Below are 17,341 nucleotides of genomic sequence, written 5' to 3'. Positions count from 1 at the left end.
TCTGAATGCATAGCACAACGGATACCTTACACATGGGAGGTATGTATCCTGGGACTATTCCCCAATAACAAGCAACGCAGAGCAGAGACACGGTTTACAGACCTAGGGCTCATAGTGGCGAAGCGATTAGCGAGCTGCAGATGGAAATCTCCAGACCCCCGCCGATACAGGCCTGGAGGCGCTCACTTGAGGTATGGGCGGGAGCAGAGAGCACAGCAGTAAGACAAGAGGAGATCCTGGGGTTGCGACAGTTTCCGATTGCCACCTGCTGGGAAGGGCTGTTGCTACAGCTGCATAATATGGGAGTACACTCAACAGAGGTGGGATCAGACCAATGAGAGAGAGCACCGATAAGCGGAATAGCACGCCGTATAAGAGAACCGAAGACAGAAATTAGCAAGGCACACCATAACACGAGAGGTAGGAAAACCTCACACAATAGATTTGACAACTGATCCAGCCCCTCCACATGCACACCGATCCTATGTAACATGACCCGCACCCCAACTTAGAAACAGATACAAGGGAAATAATCACACAAGTACCTGACACCGGAAAACGTTACAGTTCTTTTTCTCTTTTCCTTTTCTTTGACTTTTTCCTCTATATATATTCAATTGTTAATCTATATAGAAGTCATAATATCTGACCCCCCAATAACAACACCTAAGTTGAATATCTGGGACTGTAACAACACTATGACACTAAATACAGTCAGGAACGTGCCGACTAACATACGCTAAGCATACTAACGAACACATTAACCACAATAACGGAACAAGCAAGAACCACATAGCACAATAGAAAATAAAAACTATGCAGGACTAAAAGCCAGAAGTAAAATAACAACAATGATTAAAACTTAAATAATAATAAAGATTTACTGCAGGACAAATTGCAGTATTGTACTACTAACCCATCAATTATCACCAAGTGTTACAAGCAATGTATGCCATAATATGCTGTAATGAACCAAATATCAGCGCATGAAGAAATGTAATGATAAAAAGTCAAAATGTTAATAAACAGATTTATGAGAAAAAAAATAAGAAGTAATCTTTGAAAATGTATATATTTACTTGTGTCTGTTGGATTTTTTCATTTTGGTCTTGTTTTACTCAGCTCAGATAAATATACTTTTGTGGTGTTTTCACTGTGTGTGTACAAATAATTTTCATATTGCCTCTGAGATAAGCCTGACTGCTTGAGCCAAGCTAAAATGGGGGTGAGCAAGGGTTAGCTTAGCTGTGTGACTCCCTTACCCTGATTAGAGTGAGGGTCCTTACTTGGAAATGGGGCAAACCACTTCCAGCTAGAGACCCCATTTCTAACACTACCCAAAACATAAAAAGGCATGGGCACTGAATAAACAAGATACTTTTAAGAGATAGTGCTGCTCCTGACAATGTAAGTACTCTTGCTTGATCTCTGCTATACTTATTTCAGCTAATGCTTTTCAGAAACACAAAGCAATACTGAGACAAATCCCTACTTTAAAAAAAGAACACAGTTAAGCTATTCTTTATACAACAGAATGGAATTCATTACGGCCATGTTCCATTTTTATAGATAGTGTAAGCTTACTTGTATCACTGTGGACAGCTATGGCAACAGTGCACACTTTCCTTACACAAAGGAATGGTTAAATCACTTTCAACCCCAAAAGTGTGAAAAATTGGGTTGCTGGTTGACTAGGGTGTAAGCTCTGGTGAAGCAACAACCAAAATGTCACTAATTAACCTATACTTAACCCTGGGTAGCTTGGCACAAAAAGCAGTCCGGCTTAACTTAGAGGCAACGTGCAAAGTATTTCTGCAGCACACCAATAGTAATAAAGTGAAACCACAACACAAGAAAAATCCCAAAACTGAACTGGAATTATGATTTTTTAATGATTTTAAAGAGAGACTAACACCAAAAAGCACCACAAGTACAGGCCAATGCCTATGAAGTGCAGTTTGGCTACCACCATCCCCTGAAAGTTTACCTTCTCAAATCAGTGCCAAGAGCCCCATTCGCAGTGTGGGGCTGGGAGCAACAGGGTGGGCAGTGCAGGAGGCTGCCACAGTAACATATAGAGCAGGCCAGGTATCATGGGTGAGTGTTGCTGAAGCTTCCTGTTGGTGTCCCCATGAGTGGTCAATGCTGTATCGTGAAGAGACAGCTGCTGGAGCTTTGCATTACATGGTGGTGCTGACAGTGAGGTCTTCGCACAAACGGGCCCGTTCACTTTTGCGAAGAGCCTAAAAACTTCAATACAATTTTATAAGGTCCCACCTGAGGCGCACCACTTGGGGGTTAGGAAATCAATTCAGCTGGGTCTGAGTGGTGGTACAGGATGATGTGGAGCCTTTTATGTCTCTGAGGCTCAGATCAGGAGGCCAGCAGGCTTGCCCTTCGAGTCACTCTGGTAATCCTGGGTTTAAGATAAAGGTGCATGTCCAGCTCTCCTGTCACACACACAGAGAGACAGCAGGGCAGTGGTGCAGCAAAGAAGCAGGACAGCGGTCCTGCAAAGAGCAGTCCTTTAAGCAGCACACCAGTCCTTCATCCTAGCAAAAGTGTACTATAAATCTGGAGTCTGAGGTCCCCATTTTACCCTGGTGATCTCATTCTGGAAGGTGGGAGAAGGTTCTAGACAGAAGCATTGAAGTGCATGGAATTTTCTGACTTCCTGGCCTTGGCTCCAAGCTGGCTGCAGTGACACTGTGGCCCATTATGTGAAGGCAGAGTATTCCCTTTTCAGTTGCAGTTGGGGCTGTGCTCAGCTCTGCCCCCTCCTCCTGCCAGAAGCTGGCCCATTAAGGCACAACCAATCCCACTATTGTGTGACTGGGGGGAAATGTACAAAGTCTTTCAGGTGCACCCAGTCATTTTGGCCCAAGACAGGCTACAGGCACAAAAGTTTGAAGAGCAAAAAAATGCCAGCTTTACCATAAAATAGGGCCTCTCACTACCATTTCATAGAAACCAAACATGACATAGTCACCTGCTCTCAATTGGAAATTAAAGCTTATTAAACATAATAAGGAATTCGCAATGTTTTCTTACAGGAGGGGTAGGCCTCACAGTAGTGAACACAAATTCACGAATGTTTCCCCAGCAGGACGTATAACACCTATAAGTACATATAAAACCTTTTAATTACAGAGCACCCCACCCAATGGGCTGCCTAGGGCCTATCTTAGTGGTGAGTTAAATGTAATAAAAGGTGCAAGACCAAGATTTTAAAAAGTGGGAACAATAGGCAATGCAAACAGAAGTGCAGCAGGTGCAGTATCGCTGATATCAAGGGTTATAAATGGAAATCTGGACCTTAATTGTATGCGTCCTCTACTACCCAACAAGGTCACCATTTTCATATTTGGCCCAGTTTTTTCAACATAAATATAAACCCTCCAAATTCCTCTTAAATAAGGCAGGATTACATGCACGTCAAGTCTGGCATTACATTCAGCTTTGGAAGGCACAGATAGTATAAGTAGGCAGTCCTTGTGTTGAAGTGGGTGGTGTCAGTAGTGAAGGTAGACAGTGTCATCTAAAGAAAAAATGTGGACACCTGCATTTATATATTTTTTAAACATTAAACACAGATTAGCTGTATGTTATCTCCTGTGGTGATTTAATTTTGTCACATAGTAAAATGAATAGCACCAGATACCCATGCAGCAATGAGGTTTGACCAAATGTTTAATAATTAAAAGCATAAAATAACTCAAGCAGGCCACGCAACAAGTGAATGCCAACATAACGGTACAGAACAGATACATAGAAGCATACTTACTCCCAAAATTCAATGACTGGAGATGTGGTCTTTGCTGTTGTATTGAAGGAAGAATCATTTCTCTGTAACTCCACACAGTTATCTGAAGGACAGATGTGAAATACCATTAGTGAAAACCACACATACACAACTGCAAAGAACTTCCTTAGTAGATCATGGACCAGCAGCTTAATTGAACAAACTGCATCCGAAACAACAAACATATTCCATAGACCATATTCTGTAGATGTATTGTGGAGAACAACTTGAATGTATATGGATGATATGGAGGTCTTAGAACCTTTCCTTTCCTGTAAGACAATAAGGGCCAGATGTAGCAAGTGTTTAGCGAGTCGCAAACGGCGAAAATCGCCGTTTGCGAGTCGCTAAAGCCACTTTGCTATGTAGAAATGCATTTTGCGAGTCGGAACCGACTCGCAAAATGCATTTCCAACGCGCAAATAGGAAGGGGTGTTCCCTTCCTATTTGCGACTCGCAATGCTATGCATTTTCATTTGCGACCGCGATTGCGGTCGCAAATGAAAGCGCAGTTACCATCCACTTGAAGTGGTAACCCAGGCGCAAACGGGAAGGGGTCCCCACGGGACCCCTTCCCCTTTGTGTTTGGAAAAAAAATAATTTTTCAGAGCAGGCAGTGGTCCAAGGGACCACTACCTGCCCTGAAAAATACCGAAACTAAAGGTTTCGTTTTTTTTTCTCAAAGTGCAGCTCGCAATTTGGAATCTTGCTACATCTGGCCCTAAGTAACAAAATGAGGGCACTGTGCCAAGTTGACCAGAATCACTATACCCCAGCTTATGACACTACTGCCAGGCTGATAGTGTGTCAGTGCACTGCAGCGGTATGCTTTTGCTCACAAAGTGAGCCAGATGCACGTGGGGTGCACTGTTGCCATGCAGAATGTTTTGCATGGCAAACAGTGTGCACTGACAGTGCAGGCATGGGGGGCACAACACGTGCCCGCAGCCACACTGCCCAATGGGCAAAATCACCCTGCAGCCCTCTTTGGGGACCCTTCCCTGCCTTACCGCTGAGCTTTCATGGCGGGATCCCCAATGAAAAGCTCGGCAGAAAGGCAGGTCGTGATCAAAACGGTGGTGCCGGCATCTGCACCACCGTGATTGATCATGGCTTTCCTTACCCCTGCCACCGCAGGATCAAGGATCCTAGTGGTTGCGGTGGTCTTGTGGCAGTCTTGTAGGGGTCTGACTGCCATCTTCGTAATCTGGCGGTCGAACCGCCAAGGAGATGGTGGCCACAGCACCACCGCAGGTATGGTGGTCCCAGGACCGCTATACCCATAATCAAGCCCTAGTTACATAAATTATGAAAAAAATAAGCTATTGTCTTTGAATTACATTAACATTATGACTCATATGACTCGCAATGGTAATGTAATTCAAAGACAATAGCATCTCTTATGCACCAAAAAGAATCCTATTTTGCTGTGGTATGTATCTACACTAAGAAAAGTTTCTATACATGCTTGAAAGCACTTGTAATGTTTATTAAAATGATATGCAATGGCTATTTTTAAAAAATTTAAACCTTTTGTCGCAGGAAGACATTTGGCCAGTGGCAACATATTGAATTTAAAATATGGAGGTAAAGAAATATTGAGTTTTAAGTATCGTGACCCACAAATATTGAGATGCAGGAATATCACTGACAAAAATATAGATTTTATAGATAAGTAATATTGATGTTAAAAATATCTGTGTTGCAAATATCCATGTCAAAAATATCTATGTTAATATTGTTTACAAAAATATTTATGCTGTCAATATAGATGTTAAAAATATCTGTTGTTAATATCGTTTCCAAAACTATCATTGTCAATAATATTGTTTTTATATTATTTCTGTTTTAGTTTATGTTTTAATTATATATGTTATAAATTGTTTATAAATATTGCTAATATTTTTTAATAAAGTTTGTACATTTTTTGTTATTTTTTAATTTAATGTTTTATTGCAGTTTTTAGTATCATAGCGGGTTGTGAGTTTTGTATGGGAATAGGGCGGCAAATAATGTAATTATAATAATGATGTTATGTAAACACTTTATTATTATTTTTTTTTTTTGTTGAATTGTAGGTGTGGGTTGGGGGTTTTGTAGGAGTATAGGGTAGGAAGTAGTTTAATTATAATTAATTAATAATTATTTTTTAATGATTATTAAGGATGTAATTGATAATTAATTATGTAAATTATCTAATTAATTGATTTTTTCAGCTACATTTTCATTGCATGCTATGGGTATGGCTGGGGAACAGTGTGGAAAGTATTTTAATTAGAATTCATTAATACTTGATTTTTAATTATTATAATGTATTACATTTAAAATTAATGATGTCAACTATTTAATTAATTGATTTTTTAAGTTATATTTTAAGTGTGGGTTGTAGTGTTTATAGGGGATACAGGGTGGGAAGTATAATAATTATAATTAATTAATAATTAATGTATATTATTAAACATGTAATAGATAATTATTTATGTAATTGTGCAATTATGATATTTTTTAGATCATATATTTATTTTAGAATATATGTTAGGTGTGTTTTGTTTTAGGGTTACAGGGTTGGAAGTGAATTAATAAATAATTTATTGTTAGTTAATAATGACTTAATTATTTATTTTTAATTGATAATTATGTTAAGTAAAATTTTAGGTGTGTGTTGTTCAGTTTGTACAGATCGGGGAGAAGGTGTTTAAGTAATTATAAATTAAAAAAGTTTTTCAATTGAAAAAAAATCTTTTAAAATTATTTCATAGGTTAATTGTGTTATACTTTCTTTATTTTTATTACATTTTAATTGTTGGCTGGCATGTTTGCGGGAATATAGGCCCTCATTATGACCCTGGCAGTCCGAAGACCGCCAGGACTGCGGTGGCTGTCTCTGCCAAACCGCCACATCTCCGCTGGTTCTGCCAGGGCAGTAGGTCTGCCGAGCCACAGGACAGAACCTAAGAGCAGGTGGTGCTCTGAAGACCATTGGTGGTAGTACGTGTCGCCTGTCTGCCAGGGTTTCTATGGCGATAGCACCGCCACGAAAATCCTGGTGGAAAGGCTGCTGGCGACGACTCCCTCAAACCGCCCCTTCATTTACATGACCCCTCCTTCCATGACAGCACCACCCTCCCTGCATACCCATACACCACCCTCCCTGCATACCCATACGCACGCCACATACATGCATTCACCAACACTTACATACATGCATTCACCAACACTTACATACACACATTCACCCACACGCATACATACACTAATTCACTTACACCAACAGACACGCATTCATACAAAAATACCAACAAGCACTCACTTCAACAATCACACACACATTCACTCACGCATACACACACACACACACACACACACATTCACATACACATACACACACGACTACACATTTCCATTCACACGCGCAGGCATACACCCACTCACACAGCACACACAACAGACCTCCCTCCCCTGTCGGATGATCGAATAACCTTGTTCAGAGAGGAGGTTGTCACCAGGGAACGGGACCCGGCGCTTCCACCACCAGCAACGCCCCTCCATCAGGACACTGCCATGTCATATTTCTGCTCGTAATATGGTGGGCGGAGTTCTTTTGGCGTGGCGGTGAGGGCTGTGGACCCGCCTCTGCACTGCCGACCGCCAGCATTACTGCTGATGGATTTCCACCCAAATTGTGGTGGAAATCCTTCAGTAGTCGTAATATGGCGGTCGGAAGACGGCCAGCACTGGGGGGCGCCCGCAGCTTCGGCGGTCTTTGAAGTCGTAATGAGGGCCATAGTGTGGTATTTTATTTTTACAAATAATATTTGTGTTAACTGATAATAATTAATAAACTTTGTAATAGTTATGTTGTTTTATACATTTTTGCTAAAATTAAGCAATTTAGGGGCTGATTACGACTTTGGCAAACTTGGAACTGCCTTACTGTCTTTGATACATACAAAACAACGTGGAAGTAATGGTTAGAAACATGCACTTCCTACGTGTGTCCAACAGTACAATAAAAGTATTTATCAAGTAAGTCGTGCTATGTGGTTGAATGTCCTACTACCCCAACGCATGCGCATGTACCCCAAAGGATATGCGACATACAAATATCAACAACAAACCACAACACTCTATACTGGACGTGCAGAACATATAGTTGAATAAATATTCAGAACAAGTCCATGTTTTCTCTTTCTTCAGAAAAAACATCTTCTTTATTATGACTGTACAGTTGTATTTCAAATCAGCAATAGCCCTATTCATTAATTGACAGCCAACACGTGTTTCGTCACTAATGTGGCTTTTTCAAGGCCTAGACCCATCGCTTGATGCACCCAGTTTTAATGTCTCTCCTTCCTGTTTAAGAAGGCTGTGTCCATCACTGAACAGTAGTTCAAGTTCACACGAGGAACCCATACATCATTTCTTTTAAGGTGTAGCCAAAGTAAAAACCTTCCAAAGTTATACATTTGTAATGAAAGCGGGACCTTGATAAGCCTGTAATAACATTCAAACCGCCAGTCTTCCACGTTGCATACAGTCCGTGCCTTACTGTTTTTACTGGTCTGGCTGCCGCCTTCTTGGCGGTCCAACCCTCTGATTACTATCCGTGTGTTTGGACTGCCACAAGACTGCCACTACCAATAGCATGTCAGCTACTGTGGCGGTAGGAACAGTGGTGGTCAATTGTGGTGTTGCCAGCATTGGCACCACCATATATTGTGATTTCCCTTTCCATCAACCATTTCATGGCAGGGACACCAACATGAGAAGGTCGGCAGAAAGGCAGATAAAGAGCTACAATAAAGGGCTTCAGGGTAATAAGCACATGTGGACTGTGGCCGGGGCCCATGTTGTTCCCACCATGCTTGCAATGTCGGAGGTTGCAGTGTTTGCCATGCACAACAGGGTGCATGGAAATAGTGTGCCCGACTTGCTGGAGGAGTAGCAGTGTAGCCGGTATTGGCTTCAGGCTCTCTCCGAGAGCCAAAGCATGTCACCGCCTTGACTGTGCCGCCGCCACAAAGTTAGAATTTGGGAGTAGGACTGCCAAAGCTGCAACGGTTTGACTGTCACCACTAGTTTGGCAGTCTCATGACCACCAAACTCCTAATGAGACCATTAGTATTTCCAATCCTACTTTAGCATTATATATCCTATAGTTTCCTGTTCTGTATACACATCCAAAGGATAGATGAATGGATGGGGATGGAAGGGTGGATTGGATGGGTGCAGGATCAGCATAGCATTCTATATGGAATCAACCATGTATAGGAACTGAAGTGAGAAAGGAACTTAGATAGAGCAGAAGACACTCAAAAATGGCTAGTGTTTTCTCTGCTGTCAGTGAGTGACCAAGTTTGCCCATTGCCAAACTACAATGTTGGACATGACCCTCTCAGCATGGTCATTCCCAAAGTTTCCCTCCTGTTTTTGAACCCATTTTTGTTGACCTTTAGGACTCTGCACACTTTCCACATTTAACTAGTGCTAAAGTGCATGTGCTCACACAGAATTGGCACATTTAATAAAGTGGTACTACATGTACCCAGGTCCTGTAAATTAATTGCTACTAATGGGCCTGAAGCACTGACTGTGCCACCCAGCCTGTGTGTGCAGTTTTAAACCTTCCTTTTTAATACATAGACCTCTACCCTAGAGTAGGCCCTAAACAGCTAATACGACAGGGTGCAGTGTATTTGAGAAGTTGGATATTTACTTTTAACTTTTGCATGTCCTGGTAGTGAAAAAATCATAAATTAATTTTTCACTATTGTAAGGACTGCATCTCCCATAGGATAAAGTTGAGTTACTTTGTCATCTTTTAGAAGTGCTAACTTCCAATTGGAGCAGGTAGGAACTTTGAGTTTGGTCTTTAAAGAATTGAAATTTAAAACCCTGTTTAATAGTAAAGTTGGAGTTTAAGTCACAGTTCTAAAAGTGCAACTTTTAGAAAGTTGAAACAACAACGAAGGGATGGAATGCTTGAATTAATCTCAGCCACTTGCAATCACATGGGCTGCATCCCAGTCCATCCTCTTATGCCCACCATGCCTCCTCAGTATGCCCCCAACCATATGCAAAGCAGTTCTGACACTGTCTCATTTGGAACAGTCCAGCTAGAACTACCAAACCAGGTCCTCTCTGAACGAGAATACAAGAAATCTGGGGCCAATTCCATCCCTGATATGAGCTCATTAGCCAGGCAGAGTTTGATTCCAGTGGTACAGTGGACACGACACCCGCATCAGAGCATACCTGTCAAAGTTAGGGCATCAACTGCAACAACAAAGTGATGGATGTAATGCTTCAAATAATCTCAGCCACCTGCAATTGCTAAGGCTGCATGCCAATCCATTGTTTATCATTCACCATGCCACCTCGGTTTGGACATAGCCACACGCAAATCCACCATGCCACCTCAGTTTGGACCCAGCCATATGCAAATCAATCTTGAGCCTGCTTCCTTGCTTCCTTGGAAACAGTCTAGCCTGAATTGTCAAGCCAGCACTTTTCTGATGTGGAATACAAGAAACCTTGGACTGGCTTAACCCAGATGAGTGCTTACCAGTCAGGTATAACCTGATTCCATTAGCACAGTGAGCTCAGGACCCACATCTGGACATACCTAGCCAACTTTGGCCATCATCTACAAAAAAGTAATAGATTGAATGCTTGAATTAATCTCATCCACTGGCAATTGCTTAGGCCCCAACCCAATCCATCCTTTTTCGTCAACCATGCCACCTCAGTTTGGACCCAGCGATATGCAAATCAGTCTTGACCATGCTCCACTGAGAACAGTCCAGCCAGAACTGTTAAGCCAGGTCCCCTCTGAACAGGAATACAAACAACCTAGGACAATTTCACCCTGGTAAGGGCTCATCAGCCAGGTATAGCTTGATTCCAGTGACACAGTGAGCATGGCACCCATATCTGAGCATATCTGTTGCAATGAGTGTGCCAACTGCAGCAGGAACAAAGTGATGGATGGAATACTTGAACTAATGTCAGTCATTGGCAATAGATTGGACTGCATCCCAATTCATAATTTTTCACCCCCATACCACCCCAGTCTGGACCAAGCCATATGCAAATCAGTATTGACCCTGCTCTACTGGGAACAGTCCATCTGGAACTGGCAAGCCAGGTCCTCTCTGAACCAGAATACAAGCAACCCAGGACCGGTTTCATTGTGGTTAGGGCTCATCAGTCAGGTAAAGCTTGATTCCCATTGCATAGTGAGCACAGGACGCACATCTGGGCAGGCCCATTGCTCTTAGGGCATCAACTGCAGCAACAACATTGTGGTGTTTGGAATGCTTTAATTAATCTCAGCCACAAGCACTCGCTTGGTGCCGCATCCCAATCCATGGTTTTTTGCCCACCATGCCACCTCAGTTTGGACCCAGTCATATGCAAATAAGTGGCCCTGAGTGATTACCAATGGTTGGGATTAATTCAAGCATTCCACCCATGACTGTTCAAATTCTTCTAGAAAGTTGGCATTTTCTTGTCCCAAACAATTTGGTGGATGCAGCCTGTATCCTGGGTCATATTACTACTTGTAGCTGGATGTTGGTATTTCTGTATAGCTCCCAGAGAGTGAGACAAAAGGAGAATAGGTGTTGACAGGATTGGCCATCTCTGACTTGATAGGGGGCGTAGCTGTCACCTACCACACACCATCACAAAGTCCCTGCCTCAGCACATTCACAAAGGGTTTCATACTAGTGATTTGTGCTTCGAGAGAAGCTGGGGACAGGGCAGGGAGAAAGGAAATTCCAAACATGTCTGGGGGTGGAACCCTCTAGATACTTCTCCCACTTCAAAACTGGCACCAAGTATAAATATGGGACACTGAGTCCCATACTTATGACACACTACTGGGCCTGTGGAATACTCAGAAGAAGGGCTGCTACTCTGCTATCCTGCTGTTTAGGTAAGGACTGGAACTGCATTTGGAACCCAGGACCTTAGAGTAACTCCAAGGACTACTTGGCTGGCCTCCTGATCAGAGCTTCACGGACAGAAAAGGCTTCAAACACCTTGAATCCTGCACCTGAACTTTGTCTTGCCCCCCAAACACCCCAGTCACCCTGGTCCTGGAACAATGGAAGTGGGACTGAAGGTCCTCTTCCAATCCAGCTATATTCCTAGCAGAACCAGTGCAGCACAATGCATCACCTCGCAGCTCAACTTCGTACCTGCTGCTGTGTGACACATCTCCGATGCAGGCTTTTGCAGCTCCTCACAACTGCCTCTGCATGAGGTATCCTCAAGGCTGGAGCTCACATCACAACCTCACAGCATCCTTTGAGGCAGGACCTTGCATGGTAGACCTGCAGCTCCTCAGAATCAAAGCTGTGTGAGGCACCCTCGACGCATCCTTAATGCAGGATCTCTCAACACTCTGTACCCAAGATTTAAGGTACTTTGTTCAGCTGACCTAACTTGGTCCCTGTATCGAGGCCTTGTTTCATTACAGTTGGCCTCAATTTGTGACTTTGTCTCAGGCCAGCATGATCAGATCACCATGGTTGGAGCTTTGTGCTTTTAAGCACTAGTTTAATCTAAACCTTTAACATTTTATATCTCTGGTTCTCCTAATTGATTTTTTGTTGTTTTGGTATCTAATAATTTATTACATTTCATCCTATGCTTCTAAAGTAGTGTGGGATTTTTATTGTGTTGTGTTTTCACTTTATTAATGTTTGAAATGCTGCGCAAATACTTTACACATTGCAATTAAGTTAAGTTTGACCGCTTTTGTGCCAAGCTACCAGAGGGTTAAGCAGAAGTTAATTTTGGGTTTGCTTGTGTTCCACTCTGACAAAAAATATGGTTGCTGCTTGAGTAGGATTTCAACTCCCACAAGTAGCAACCCAATTTCCTAAATATACCATCAGCCATAATCCAGAACTGTGAAACTGAAAGCATGGTTGAAGTTACAATTTGACTGGTTTGTCTAAAACCTGAGCCTTCATCAGAATAATCCACATCCTCAAGAAGGATTAACTGGGGATCGATGTTGAGTATAAATAATTGTAAAAATCATTTCAAGGTTGCTGTCCTAGTGTAGTGCCCTGAAGCATATAGTGATGGCATTTATTTTGAGGAGCTGGTTATCAGTCTAGACATATTGGCCAGCAGCATGATTTTTCTTTAGTCCAAGAATAGTTTGGGCAGATTCTTGATTGCTACATGTATTTTATTTATTTTTTAATTTGTGTTTTTTGAAACAGCATGAACTGCTCTCACTTATGCAGCTGAGCGCCTTGCTCGTGCTATGTTCCCTCTTGTTCTGTATAATCTTGTTTTCTCATTTCAAGTGAAAAGCTGTACCTACAACTTTGAATGCTGTATCATATACTTCCTTTCTCATGAGAATGTTTAACTTTATGCAATCCTCTGAGCATTCAGTAATGAGCACCTGGGAGAGAACATCTTGGAGTAATGTATCTTCTTATGGTACAGATAACTGAATTTAAGGTCACTTTGAAGAGATTACATTGTGAGTTAGCTGCCTTATCAACATGTAGTGTAACTTGAATGGTCCCTGTCATGTGAACCTATAAGTGTAGCAATCTAATGAAAATGTCTGTTGTAAGCTAATGAAATGCAGATGCAGATTCAAATGCCTACCCCACTTCCTAGAAAAAGATTTATTTGATTTATAGTTACTGCCTTTCAGAGGCTTTCCATACTGACTCCTTAGCCTCTCTTCTCCCCAAATGTTCCCCTGACTTTTTCTTAGCTCTGCAATGCTGGATTTCCCATCATGGGCAATTAAGGCCGTACATTACGACTTTGGCAGTTTTTTTCAAGACCGCCAAAGCCGCGGCCCCTAGATCAGTGTTGTCCAACCTTTTTATCGCCGCGGACCGGTAAATGTTTGATAATTTTTCCGTGGCCCGCTTGTCCCATTGTGTGACAAGCGGGCCACGGAAAAATTATCAAACATTTACCGCCCGCCACAGTGGGGCGGCCCGGTGCCGATTGATCCACGGACCGGCACCGGTCCGCAGCCCGGGGGTTGGGGAACACTGCCCTAGATGACCGCCAGTGCTGGTGATCTTCAGACCGCCATATTACGAGTGCTGAGGGATTTCTGCCACAGATCAGGCAGAAATCTATCAGCAGTCGTGCTGGTAGTCAACACTGAAGATGCAGTCCCAGCGCCAGCACTGCCACACCAAAAGGACACCGCACGGGGCGGTGACCTGATGCGGGGCGCTACCAGCAGTGGAAGTGCAGGGACCCATCCTCTCCCTGCCGACCTCCACGACCGATAAGGTAAGTTGATCATCCGAAAGGGGAGTGGGATGGGAAGTATTGAGTGAGTGTGTGCGGTGTCTGCATGTGTGTTTGAATGTGGGGGGTGTTGAATGCGTGCATGTGTGAGTGCATGTTTGAATGTATGAATGTGGGGCTGATTGTGAGTGAGTTTTTTAAAGTATGACTGCGGGGCTGAGTGTGAGTGTGTGTTTGAATTCATGAATGCGGGGCTGAGTGTGAGTGGTGGAATGCATAAATGTGTGGGTGATTGGGGATGGGTATGTGCATTGTGGTGGGGGAGTGTGTGTGTGAGTGTGTGTGCAGCGGTGTATGTGTGAGTGTGAATGGGCGTGTATGTCGAGTTTGCGGGGGTGCGTGGGGTCATTTTTGTGTGCGTATAGGAGTATTTGGGTGCATGCGTGGAGGTATGTTGATGTGTGTGCGAGTGTGTCCTGGCGACAGAAATGCTTATTCCTGTTGCTAGGATGCAAGACCGCCAACATTTTGCTGGTGGTGCGACCCGCCAGCAAATTGTTGGCAGTCTTCCACCTCGTAATACTGCTGGCGGTGTAGCGGAGTCAGCCGTCCTGGAGGCGGACGGGCGGGGATTCAGCAGTTTGACTTCGACCATACCATCAACCTCGTAATGTGGTTGTCTTCATCACATGCCCTTTAGCGGTGAGACCGCCATCATGGCTCTGGCGGTCTGCAGACCGCCAGGGTCATAATGAGGTCCTACGTCTGCTTTGTGTTATTTAAGATAGCATTATAACAGTTTGTCTTTGCTTTAGGATTTTGAATTGCTTTCCAAACTATTAACTTATATATTCATCTATTCACTACTGATTTACTGGCTGACTTTATCATATGAATTGTAACCTTGCTAATCTTTTAATAAACCTTCATGGCGTGCAAATCTAATACTCTCTGTCTCACTTGTGAAGCCTATGCTTCATGTTATTGAACTGTACCTACTGTGATATCAGCCTCAGTCGGAACTAAAGATTTGTTGGAGGGAGCACAGTCTTACGTGAATCTGCTACAAAATATGTGCGATGCAGCGTGCTCCATCAAATCTAATAATAGAATATACAATACAGAATTGGAATGCTGAGGGGTTTGTATAGAACAATTCTACTAGCAAAATGTTTTGAACGAAAAAGGTCTTTCAAAGCCTCAAGATAGAAATGGCCAGTATCTAAGCAGGGTAACCCATAGTGCTGAACAAAACATATAAGATTGTTGATGTATTGATTTGAACAGCGATCTGTTTGTGTGAATGCTGTGTGTGGTTTCACTCAGGGAAATATTCTATTGCTAGGCAGGACCACACACCACAGCTTCACCGCATCTTGGAACTGACACTTTGCTTAGCAAACCAGGATTTAAGCTACTCTGTTCAGTGGGCCTAATTGGGTTCCTGTAGCCACTCTACACTCCATCACAGTCAGCCTGAACTTGTGACTTTGTCTCAGTCCAGTGTAATTAGATATCCACAGTTGGTGCTTGACGCCTTTTACAGACCTATATTTACTAAAATCGTTAAAACTGAATATCTCTACTGATTAGATTTTGTCATTCTATCATTGTTTTATTTATTACATAGTACTCTATTTTTCTAATCCTGTTAATTTTTTGGTGCATTTTTACTGTGTTATTGACCTAGGTGTCACACAAATACTTTACACATTGCATCTGAGTTAAGCCTGGATGATGTGTGCTAAGATATTTGAGGGTTGAGCACGTTAATTTGGAAATTGCTTGTGGTTTATGTTAGAAATTGGGTCTTTGATTGGCAGTCAGGTTACCCCATGTCCAAGCAAGGACCCTCACTCTAGTCAGGGTAAGTCACACACAATCCAAATTATCCTGTGCTCACCCTCTGGTAGCTTGGCACTGAGCAGTCAGGCTTAACTTAGAAGGCAATGTGTAAAGTATTTGTGCAATAAATCATCCAATAACACCATGTAGCACCACAAGAATACACCACAAAGTGTTTAGAAAAATATATAATATTTATCTGGGTATTTACAGGTCAAAACGATCAAAGATGCAATAAGTAAATGTAGAGATATCACTGAAAAAGTGATATAAAGTGTCTTAAGTCTTTTAAAAGCAAACAAAGTATCTTTCAAGCACATGGTACCTGGTTTGAGTGAAAAATCTCCGCAAAGGTCCTCAGAGGAGGAGAAGCGTGGAAACAAAGGGGTGTTTAGTTTCCAAGCAGGGACGGCTTTATGTCGATTTCTGGCGCTCGGTCGTGGATATCCTTCGGGTTGCGGGGTTTTCAGACGCCCCGGGGTCTGTGCGTGGAATCCTGGGCTTGTGACAAGCTCTGCGTCATTCCAGTGGGCGTTGCGGGGAAATTTCTCCCGCACGGCAGGCTCCGTGTCGATTTCCCCTCTGGAAGTTGGGCTGCATCGTCCCAGGTTGGCTATGCGTCGATCTGGGGTGCCGTGCGTCGAAGTTACGGTCGCACTGCAGGTGCCGCATCGATCTTTTCCTTGCAGAGTTGAGCTGCGTCATTCCGGTTCGGCGTGCAGTGAATTTCTCACTGCAGGACAGGCTGTGCGTCGTTTTTAGCAAGCTGTGCGTTGAATTTTTGCTGCACAAAGAGTCCAGTTGCAAGTCTTTTTGGTCCTGAGACTTCAGGGAACAGGAGGCAGTTCTTCTTGGCAGGATGCAGGTTCTGGTTACAAGTTTCTTCTCCAGGAAGTGTCTGAGGTGGTAGGGCAGAGGCCCTGTTTTTATACCCAAATGTGCCTTTGAAGTGGGGGAGACTTCAAAGAGTGGCTTAGAAGTGCACCAGGTCCCCTTAGAGTTCAATCCTGTCTGCCAGGGTCCCAGTAAGGGGTGTGGCATTCCTTTGTGTGAGAGTAGCCCCTCCACCCTCCCAGCCCAGGAAGACCCATTTAAAATGCAGATATATGCAAGTGAGGCTGAGTATCCTGTGTTTGAGGTGTGTCTGAGTGAATGCACAAGGAGCTGTCAACTAAACTGAAATGCTCAGTTTCGAAAAGTGGCATTTCTAAAATAGTAATATTAAATCCAACTTCACCAGTCAGCAGGATTTTGTATTACCATTCTGGCCATACTAAATATGACCTTCCTACTCCTTTCAGATCAGCAGCTACCACTCCAACAATGTATGAGGGCAGACCCAATGTTAGCCTATGAAGGGAGCATGCCTTACAGTAGTGTAAAAACAAATTTAGGAGTTTTACACTACCAGGACATATAGACTACGCAGGTACATGTCCTGCC

At 43.0% G+C, this 17,341-nt stretch overlaps 1 protein-coding gene across 1 annotated transcript in view; it reads right to left on the bottom strand.

Moving 5' to 3' along the window:
* The window catches only part of LOC138287577 (sodium- and chloride-dependent GABA transporter 2-like), a 731,527-nt gene that overhangs the window by 497,307 nt on the left and 216,879 nt on the right, over positions 1-17,341 (bottom strand). Inside the window, exon 4 of the mRNA XM_069228135.1 lies at positions 3,785-3,866. Coding sequence (XP_069084236.1) covers positions 3,785-3,866 — 82 coding nt within the window. The remainder of the gene's footprint in view (positions 1-3,784; positions 3,867-17,341) is intronic.

Source organism: Pleurodeles waltl, chromosome 4_1 (assembly GCF_031143425.1).
Source record: "Pleurodeles waltl isolate 20211129_DDA chromosome 4_1, aPleWal1.hap1.20221129, whole genome shotgun sequence".
NCBI lineage: Eukaryota > Metazoa > Chordata > Amphibia > Caudata > Salamandridae > Pleurodeles > Pleurodeles waltl.
The sequence above is the reverse complement of the archived record's forward strand: the minus strand, read 5'-3'. Positions and strand labels throughout refer to the sequence as shown.